A 10,526-nucleotide genomic window follows, 5' to 3' on the forward strand; every position below is an offset into this window, starting at 1 on the left:
CTTCTACAAGTCTTTCTGTACTTTGAGGCAATACATTTTATGTATTATTTATGGCCAAGTTCAAATTTAAGGTCTCATTTATGGAGCAGGCTAAATAAATATTCAATTATTCATATTATTTGATCGGAATTTGTACACGTTCGAGTAAAAAAAACTGAATTTAGACTTAATATAGCGAATTCTCGTAGTGATTACGTCAGAGTTGGGAATGACAATAAATGCGCATGCGCAAGAAAACTTCGCTTATGTTTTTAATAAATTTTTGCTTCAAAATGTCTTCAAACATTCATGTAACGTTACAGAAATCCAAAATAAATTATAATTACCCACACATGAGCCGTTCCGACAAAAAATACTCCAAACACAACACTCACTCACAGTGTTTACTCTGTACTGAAGCTACACGCCCATTAGGTTTCCGGGTTGATGACACATGACAAGTCAGCACTTTGTTACGTCATTATCCGGTGGGTAAAACAACAGGGTTAGTTTTTATTTTTACAACTATTTGATTTGGTTTTATTAGACAGAACGCTATTTGCTGAATAGATTTAAAGAGAAATGGTGAGCTTTTATTATTTTCAGATACAGAGCATCACCAGTCGGCTTACAAACAAACATCAGGAAGTAACTATACTACCAAAAGAATGTGGACACACCTCCTAGGTTTTGGGGTTTTCTTAGTTTGAGAGAGACCCTTTCTTGTTCTATTTATGGCATTAATCAGACGTGTATATTGTGGTTGGGAAACCCCTTAATCCATGTTGTATGTTTCCAGAATATATAAATCCATATCAAACTGTGTTTGTCCAATTAAATAACGAAAACAGTCCTAATCGAGTAATTTATTCTTTCGGCTTTCGTGACAATTTCGCGACAATTTGCCACATTAATAAAATATGGTAATGGAATATAATATTATAATATTTTTTTAATATATATATGTTGTTTCACGGGACCATGGAATGCATTAACAGGTTTCTCATACATCCTTAAAAAAAATAGCTTGAAACTCAACGCCTTTTAAACTCAACGCCACTCCCAGAACCGACTGACATTAAGTTTTAAGGTACCGCTGTACCTCAAAGACTGGATTGTGAGTAAAAAAGTTTTGATCTTGTCTGTAGAGAAGGATCACACCGACCAAAGAAGTTTTACTGCTACAGTCTACACCAGAGATACTGTCTGAACACCAGACTCATATGTATTAATGAAACAGTAACTTAAACCAGTGCAGAATGTTACCAGTGGATGTATCCAATGTCATTTTCCTTACACCATTCAGTTTATATGCCTTTAAACTTTATGCCTTTAAAAATGTTAATTTACACTAGAAATATTATTGCATAATTAATTACTACTTAGAAAAATGTAGATATGCTTAGGGCATTTTTGCCAGTCATATTCCAAGAATACTGCTACAATAGAATGCTAACATGGTGTACGTGATAAGAAGTGCATCAATTGCATTGTATGACGTTCAAAATCCAGTTCTAGCTGATTTAGACCAGTTCAAAGCAATATTAATATTAAATATGTCTTGTTACTTAATAGAATCTGAGCAACTGAGGTTTAAGGGCTTTGCTCAGGGGCCAACATTGGCAGGGCTTGAAAGAACAACCTTCTGATCATCAATCCAGTACAAGCATTTTTTTTTTTTTGCTTTTTCCTCTTTTTTTATCTCCCAATCTAGTCATTTCCATTTTTCTACTAAAATTCTTCCACCCCATCAATTATGGATAAAGTCACCAATTTATTCTTTACATCAGTGGTCTTCAACCACCGGGCCGCAGATCGGTACCGGTCCGTGGGTCATTTATTACCGGGCCGCACAGAAAGAATAAATAATTAGAGATCGCTACATCAGCAATGAAAACACTGCTTCCATTTCCAACACACGGGTGTTTATCATCTCGTATCACCCCCAGGTGAAAGCAGCGTCTCATTGCAGCGAGAAAAAAAACCTAATTTGTGAGCAGTATAGTTATTCTATTTAAAATCCCCTTGCCCATGCCAGTTCGTAAAATTTTATCTTATATGAAACCAGTCCGTGGTGCAAAAAAGGTTGGGGAGCGCTGATTTACACCACCCAGCTGTGGATTCTCAAAGTGAGCCTCACACCAGACAGGTAGCGTGGCTGAAATTTAAACTAGAGAGCTCAAACTTGCAGTGGTGATCTAGTGCAGTGGTCACCAACCACCGAGTTTTGGACCGGTACCGGTCCGTGGGTCATTTATTAACGGGCCGCACAGAAAGAACAAATAATTAGGGATCAATACAAGAGCAATTAAATCTCCAATACTCTTTGTGTGTTATTGTCCCCAATCACCACTAGGTGGAGGCAGCATCTTGTTGCAGCAAAAAAAGCTCAGGCTTCACAGTAGCTGTGTCCGGAATCGCATACTTACAGAGTACGTACTAGATTGGAGGAAGTATGCACTACTCAGCCGGTAAAAAAGTATACTTTCAATACAGAAGTATGCAGTATGCACACAACACCGCTACGTACTACATGCGCCATCTTACTAAAGTGAAGTGATGACATAAGGACGTGATGACGTAATATCACCATAGTTACATTCTCATTACAAACCCCACTCGCCAACATTTTGGATATTTATCATCTTTTTGTTATTTATTCGTCTTTAATTTTTTTTATTTTATTTATCTTACTTACACTTGTAAACAGAGGACTCCGTTTTCCGCTATCTTTCTTGTTTTTTATTCCGCTTTGAACGCCTACGCAGCTCCAGTTGCATTATAGGATACATAATACATAACGATACTAGCGGATCGCAAGTGTGCATCACTTGCATACTCAAACATGGCTGCCCAATAAGTAGGTCATCCGGGTACTTCTCGCGTACCACTTTTATTTATACTGTGTATTCGGACATACTAACCGCTCTCGCGTCCTCATTTCGCGTACTATTGAGTATGGAAGTATGCGATTCCGGTTCATGTTGGGAACCGCTGCTCTAGTGTTTGATAGTCTTTGTGGCAGCATGGTGGCTAAGTGGGTAGCACTGTCGCCTCACAGCAAGAAGGTCCTGGGTTCGATCCCCAGGTAGGGCGGCCCTGGTCCTTTCTGTGTGGAATTTGCATGTTCTCCCCGTGTCTGTGTGGGTTTTCTCTGGGAGCTTTGGTTTCCTCCCACAGTCCAAAGATGCATTAAAAAAACTTGAACTGATGAATCTTGTGTAACCAGTGATTACCGTTCCTGTCATGAATGTAACCAAAGTGTAAAACATGACTTGAAATCCTAATAAATAAATAAAATGCTAGTCTTTGTGGAGGGGAACTCCAGAAACCTGACCGCTACCCCTTTAAATGCCCTTGGAAATAATTAGAATGTGGTTTGCAGGTTGTGCCTTTTTATCCATGATCAGAGCTTGACCCCATGAATGCTCTTTAGATTTAATACATTCCCACAGTCACATCCAAAATCTCATGAAAAGCCTCCCCAGTTCTATATTAATGTCCTTGGTTTTGGAATAAGATGTTTAAGAAGCTTATGGTCAGGTGTCCACATACTTTTGACCACCAGTATATATGTAGTAGGCGTTTCCAAAGATCATCAGTGAATGATGTAACAACAGTACTAAAATAAATACGTGTAAAAATATTATAATCATTTAGCTGCTTGGTGATGGCAGATTGTCAGATCTCTCACATTGCTTGTCAGATAACGAAAAGCACAGTTGTGTTTGTTCATTTTGAAGTACATGCACACTGAGAAGATGATGAATGATCCTCCAGCGTGCCAGATTTTCACCAAGCCTGGTTCTTCTGCCAGCAAGTCGCCCCCACAGCAGATGCATTACAGCGTCAGCCGGCTGAGAGATGCTCACAAAGAGCACTACCACCCTCAGCTAAGAGACAGAGCATTCATTCATTTCTACATTTATACTGTGAACAGCCAATGAGAACGCAAGATACGGTGTGAGGAGAAACACAGAGGAGGAGTGTGAAAAGGTGGGACAGGGACTTAATATAGTTTATATCAGAAGACATCAGCACACACACAAGTTTTACAGTATTTCTGACCGTATCGTTCTCTACAAAACACCCACGCTGCATTGCAAAAATATTTATTAACCTCCAACTCACTACAGAACAATCCCTGCTGGTCACGCAGCCAAATCCACTCAGGTTCATTTATTTTTTTCTCTTTGATTTTATGCTGCACATCAGCGCACAAACTTTGATCGCTCGCTACTTGTTGACGTGCATTTTTGGACGTGGTATCATTAAACCTCTCGTCACTTCTCGTGTGTGTTTTCGTGACAAAACGTAGTTTGGGAGACCAGAGAAGCTCCTGTGATTCCAGTTGGTGATTGATCATGTAGTGTGTGACCCCCAATCAGTCGTGTAGTGTGAAAGCCACACCAACTTGAAAGACGATTACAAGAGATCCAGTTGTGTAGTGTGAGCTGTACAGAGATCTGACCACTTGGAAAGTCGTGTAGTGTGAACTTGGCATTAGCAGCACTGTGAACCACAACTGTAGTGATGAACTGAACATTGGGAGGGGGGCAAATCTACTGTGAGGGGGGATCTTATTTGCTTGAAGGTTTTATCAAAAATTATACATCCTTACAATGCTAAGGATGAAACAATCACCGGAGAGGACATTTGTAAATGACAAAAGATTTGTAAAACAGTTAAATTTTAGATTGTACAACCCCAAATCAGAAAAATTTGGGACAGCATAGAAAATGCAAGTAATAAAAAACAAGTATTAAGCTATGTGCAGTTTATTTATTTCTTTATAGAAGAAGAAGAAGATATACTTTATTTGTCATATATACATATACAGTTGTACAGTTAAATGAAATTCTTTCTTCACATATCCCAGCTTGTTTGGAAGCCATCGTACGGCGCCCCTGGAGCAGACAGGGTTAAGGGTCTTGCTCAAGGACCCAACAGTGGCTGCATAGCAGAGCCTGGATTTGAACTGCCAATCTTCAGGTTGATAGCCCAAAGTAAACTCAGCAAATGCTCAGTTACACCAGCTATCTGTTAAACAAAATGTTGAAGATGTAGAAGTCTAAAGCAGCTAAAACCACAACTTGGGTAACTGAGTTTGGAAAGCTAACAATCAATTCTGTGGACACAGAGGAGGGTTTGTCAAAACACGGACGAGTATTGTGGTCTTTGAGAGGGAGCTATTAAGGTAGCTGTGCTGTGTATTGTAGCTTCCATTGATTCTATCATTCGGTTTATGACGTGGCTTTTTTCTTTAAAAATCTGTGTAATCTGTGATTATTAAAATTGTGGTCAGTGAAATAGGACCCTGGATATTTAAGACTTGTAAATGCAGTTCAGAACATCGTGATGCTTATTTGTTTGCTGTAGATAAAAGGTCTGAGAGAAAGAGTTTAATAAATCAGGCCGGAGCTGCAGAAAGGTGAAGTCGTGTAGATGCTCTCGCAGATATTGCTGCTTTTATTTAATAAAGAAGCGTTTGTGTCTCTCTTGTTTTCACCTGCATAAACAAACACTCAAACACTGCAGTCATGAGCTCTGTAGTGTTGGAGGTTCCTCTTTGTTGCCTAGCAACCAGGTTGGGGGGATTACGCTATAAATGAATTAACGTTCATTCTTATGGTTACGCTATGTGAGTATGTGCTAGCGTGTTATCTGTAAACATCTCATTACGCGGCGGAGCTTTAAGCACATTCAGGGTTTGCAACTGTTGATTTTTCTTTTGCTGTGACCGGATGATTGGAACAAATTAAAGATCTTAAGGTTCTTGTAGGTTTTCTGAAAATAACCTGATGACATGACACCCTAATTGTCACGAATCCAGCCTCTCTGTGCTCCCAGAGTTCATGTTTGTTTGTGATTGGTGTACTGCTAATTATCCACAGAATATTACCTGAGCCGAGGTGCAGCTGTGGATAATTAGCAGTAGAGCAATCCAGATGAGGAGGCCTAACATAACTTAACATAAACAAAGGTCTGCTGGTCCAAACGTACAAACGGACATCTGATTACAAAATCATGCAAATGAATATGGATTTGCCCCACTTTGTGAGGTCAGACACTGATATATTGGATGAAAAGGCCGGGCTCACATTTGACATTCTAATAGTCCGCCGGTCCAAACGTAGTAAATTATTAGCTTGACTAAAGTGTGTTGCTAATCACATGGTCATGGTCTTCTGGAAGAAGTTTTCTTTATCAGTTACACCGACCAGGCATAACGTTATGACCACTGTCAGGTGAAGTGAATAACACTGATTATCTCTTCATCACGGCACCTGTTAGTGGGGGGGATATATTACGCAGCAAGTGAACATTTTATCCTCATAGTTGATGTTAGAAGCAGGAAAAATGGGCGAGCGTGAGGATCGGAGTGAGTTTGACGAGGGCCAAATTGTGACGGCTAGACAACTGGGTCAGAGCATCTCCAAAACTGCAGCTCTTGTGGGGTGTGTCCCGGTCTGCAGTGGTCAGTGTCTATCAAAAGTGGTCCAAGAAAGGAACAGTGGTAATCCGGCGACCAAGAATCATTGATGCACGTGGGGAGCGAAGGTTGGTCCGTGTGGTCCGATCCAACAGACGAGCTACTGTAGCTCAAACTACTGAAGAAGTTAATGCTGGTTCTGATAGAAAGGTGTCAGAATACACAGAGCAGCACAGTTTGTTTGTGTATGGGGCAGCAAAAGGGGGACCAACACAATATTAGGAAGGTGGCCATAATGTTATGCCTGATCGGTGTATTTGGTCACAATGATAATTTGTTTGTAGGAGAAAAGATGTGGTATTGAAACTCAACAACAATGTACCTACTGTCAGGCATGGTGTTTGTAATATTTTTCTCTGTGGCTCTGGGTTTTGCTGTGGTTGAAATCTTGAGGCTTTTGCTCTAGTAGGTAGCCAAAACCTACTTGCTTGGCCGTGGTTGTTTTTATGGTTGGACAATTATCAAAACAGATATTTAAATCCACACAAACATGGTTGGGTAGGAACAAAAATTAAAAACAATTGTATTTTCAGTGAAAATTAAACTAATTAAATACAATTTTTGTGCCAGTTATCCTAAAGCTGACTGCATTTTTATAATGTGGATTCAGTCATGGGTTGTTTATCATTGTTTCAGTAACTACATGATATGATTATAATTCATTATATTCAAATTACGTGGTCACTTGAATCTCAGCTCTGCCACCCGGCTGGGCTTCCTCATAACTGATGCAATTACGACCTCTGCTGGCTGATTGATGCCACCTGCACAGATACGAGGGATAATGCTGATCAGGGTGTGGCTCTCTGTAAACAAAGCTGATCCTCATATGAACTCGTCTCATGCAGGTGAAAAGATGCAGTCGGCTACTGCACTCGTCTCGGAGGGGGCGTGTGTCAGTCGCGCTCTTCTCAGTCAGATTGGGAGTTAACATCAGTAGAGAGGAAGCGAAATGCAATCAGGTAATTTGATATGCTAAAGTCGGGAGAAAAAGGGGAAAAAATGCATAAACAAAAATATTTAAAAAATGAAAAATTAAGTGGTTGCCGGAAGACATTCTAAAACTATAGATGGTCTTCAGATATTAATCATCTCCCCGCCTGCAAGTCAGAGAAATTCGGGACAGTATGAAAAAAAAAAGACTTTTATTTGATGTCAGACAGGATGAACCTGAGATATTTCATGTTTTATCTGCTCAACTTCATTTCATTTATTAATAAACATCCATTCCTGCACTTCAGACCTGCAACACATTCCAAAAAAAGTTGGGACGGGGACAATTTAGGGCTAGTAATGAGGTGAAAACAACTACATAATGATGTGATTTCAAACAGGTGATTGTAATCATGGTTTGGTACAAAAGCAGCATCCAGGAAAGGCTGAGTCTTTGATGAGCAAAGATGATCAGAGGATCTCTAGAACTTTATTCTTCAAAGAAGGATTTGGGATTTTGTCACTGATTCAGCCCCTCTGTGCTTTGGAGAGTCTGCATTTGTCTGTTTGCCTTGTTTTGTTTGGTCTGTTTGTCTTAGTCTAAGTCAAGTCATTTACATTTACATTTTCGACATTTAGCTGACGCCTTTTATCCAAAGCGACTTACAGTAGTGTGACAGTAAACAGTGTAAGCAATTGAGGGTTAAGGGTCTTGCTCAAGGGCCCAACAGTGGCAACCTGGCAGTGGTGAGGCTTGAACCTGCAACCTTCTAATTATTGGACCAGTATCTTAACCACTAGGCTACAACTGCCCAAAGTCTTGTTTAGCTTTAGCAGTCTTAGCGTGGGGTCTAGTGTAGCTTAGTCTGTTTGTATGCGTTAGCTTAGCATAGCTTAGTCTGTTATGTGTTAGCTTAGCATAGGGTTTAGGGTCATGTTAATATGTGTTTAAATTAGCTTTAGCATTGTTAGCATTAGCATTTAGCTTAGTGTTTAGCCCACGTCCTTTGTCAATGTGTCTTGTCTTTAACCCTGTCTAGTTTCTTGTTTACATTTACATTTTTGGCATTTGACAGACGCCTCTTATTTAAAGCGACTTACAGTATAGTTACAATATACATTCTGAGCAATTGAGGGTTAAGGGACTTGCTCAAGGGCCCAACAGCAGCAACCTGGCAGTGGTGGGGCTTGAACCAGCAACCTTCTAATTACTAGTCTGGTACCTTAACCACTAGGCTACTACTTGCCCACATCTCTGCGTGTGTGTCCAGCCACTCTTCTCTCGTCCAAGTCCATATTGTTACAAATTTGCATATTTCTCCCTCTACTGTGCATAATATTATTAAACGATTAAAGGAATCTGGAGAAATTTAAGTGTGTACAGGGCAAGGACGCAAACCTAAACTGAACACTCATGATCTCCGATCCCTCAGACGGCACAGCATCAAGTGTATATATATATATACAGTGTATCACAAAAGTGAGTACACCCCTCACATTTCTGCAAATATTTTATTATATCTTTTCATGGGACAACACTATAGAACTAAAACTTGGATATAACTTATCTAGACTGACTAGAGTAGTCAGTGTACAACTTGTATAGCAGTGTAGATTTACTGTCCTCTGAAAATAACTCAACACACAGCCATTAATGTCTAAATGGCTGGCAACATAAGTGAGTACACCCCACAGTGAACATGTCCAAATTGTGCCCAAAGTGTCAATATTTTGTGTGACCACCATTATTATCCAGCACTGCCTTAACCCTCCTGGGCATGGAATTTACCAGAGCTGCACAGGCTGCTACTGGAATCCTCTTCCACTCCTCCATGATGACATCACGGAGCTGGTGGATGTTAGACACCTTGAACTCCTCCACCTTCCACTTGAGGATGCGCCACAGGTGCTCAATTGGGTTTAGTCCATCACCTTTACCTTCAGCTTCCTCAGCAAGGCAGTTGTCATCTTGGAGGTTGTGTTTGGGGTCGTTATCCTGTTGGAAAACTGCCATGAGGCCCAGTTTTCGAAGGGAGGGGATCATGCTCTGTTTCAGAATGTCACAGTACATGTTGGAATTCATGTTTCCCTCAATGAACTGCAGCTCCCCAGTGCCAGCAACACTCATGCAGCCCAAGACCATGATGCTACCACCACCATGCTTGACTGTAGGCAAGATACAGTTGTCTTGGTACTTCTCACCAGGGCGCCGCCACACATGCTGGACACCATCTGAGCCAAACAAGTTTATCTTGGTCTCGTCAGACCACAGGGCATTCCAGTAATCCATGTTCTTGGACTGCTTGTCTTCAGCAAACTGTTTGCGGGCTTTCTTGTGCGTCAGCTTCCTTCTGGGATGACGACCATGCAGACCGAGTCGATGCAGTGTGCGGTGTATGGTCTGAGCACTGACAGGCTGACCTCCCACGTCTTTAACCTCTGCAGCAATGCTGGCAGCACTCATGTGTCTATTTTTTAAAGCCAACCTCTGGATATGACGCCGAACACGTGGACTCAACTTCTTTGGTCGACCCTGGCGAAGCCTGTTCCGAGTGGAACCTGTCCTGGAAAACCGCTGTATGACCTTGGCCACCATGCTGTAGCTCAGTTTCAGGGTGTTAGCAATCTTCTTATAGCCCAGACCATCTTTGTGGAGAGCAACAATTCTATTTCTCACATCCTCAGAGAGTTCTTTGCCATGAGGTGCCAAGTTGAATATCCAGTGGCCAGTATGAGAGAATTGTACCCAAAACACCAAATTTAACAGCCCTGCTCCCCATTTACACCTGGGACCTTGACACATGACACCAGGGAGGGACAACGACACATTTGAGCACAATTTGGACATGTTCACTGTGGGGTGTACTCACTTATGTTGCCAGCTATTTAGACATTAATGGCTGTGTGTTGAGTTATTTTCAGAAGACAGTAAATCTACACTGCTATACAAGCTGTACACTGACTACTCTAAGTTATATCCAAGTTTCATGTCTATAGTGTTGTCCCATGAAAAGATATAATGAAATATTTCCAGAAATGTGAGGGGTGTACTCACTTTTGTGATACACTGTACAGTATATACACACACCAATCAGCCATAACATTAAAACCACCTCCTTGT

The 10,526-nt window shown here is 40.9% G+C and overlaps 1 protein-coding gene across 2 annotated transcripts in view; it reads right to left on the reverse strand.

Annotated features, from left to right (window-relative positions):
* LOC134321475 (ADP-ribosylhydrolase ARH1-like) overlaps positions 1–415 on the reverse strand; it is an 11,928-nt gene extending 11,513 nt beyond the window's left edge. The window contains exon 1 of one of the 2 annotated variants that reach the window (XM_063003245.1): positions 327–415. Coding sequence is in view for 1 of the 2 variants with exons in the window: in XM_063003244.1 (XP_062859314.1) it covers positions 331–334 (4 nt within the window). In the remaining variant the exon portion in view is untranslated. The remainder of the gene's footprint in view (positions 1–326) is intronic. The other variant, XM_063003244.1, reaches the window with a different exon arrangement.
* Between the last annotated feature and the right edge of the window lie 10,111 nt (positions 416–10,526).

Source organism: Trichomycterus rosablanca, chromosome 10 (assembly GCF_030014385.1).
Source record: "Trichomycterus rosablanca isolate fTriRos1 chromosome 10, fTriRos1.hap1, whole genome shotgun sequence".
Lineage (NCBI taxonomy): Eukaryota > Metazoa > Chordata > Actinopteri > Siluriformes > Trichomycteridae > Trichomycterus > Trichomycterus rosablanca.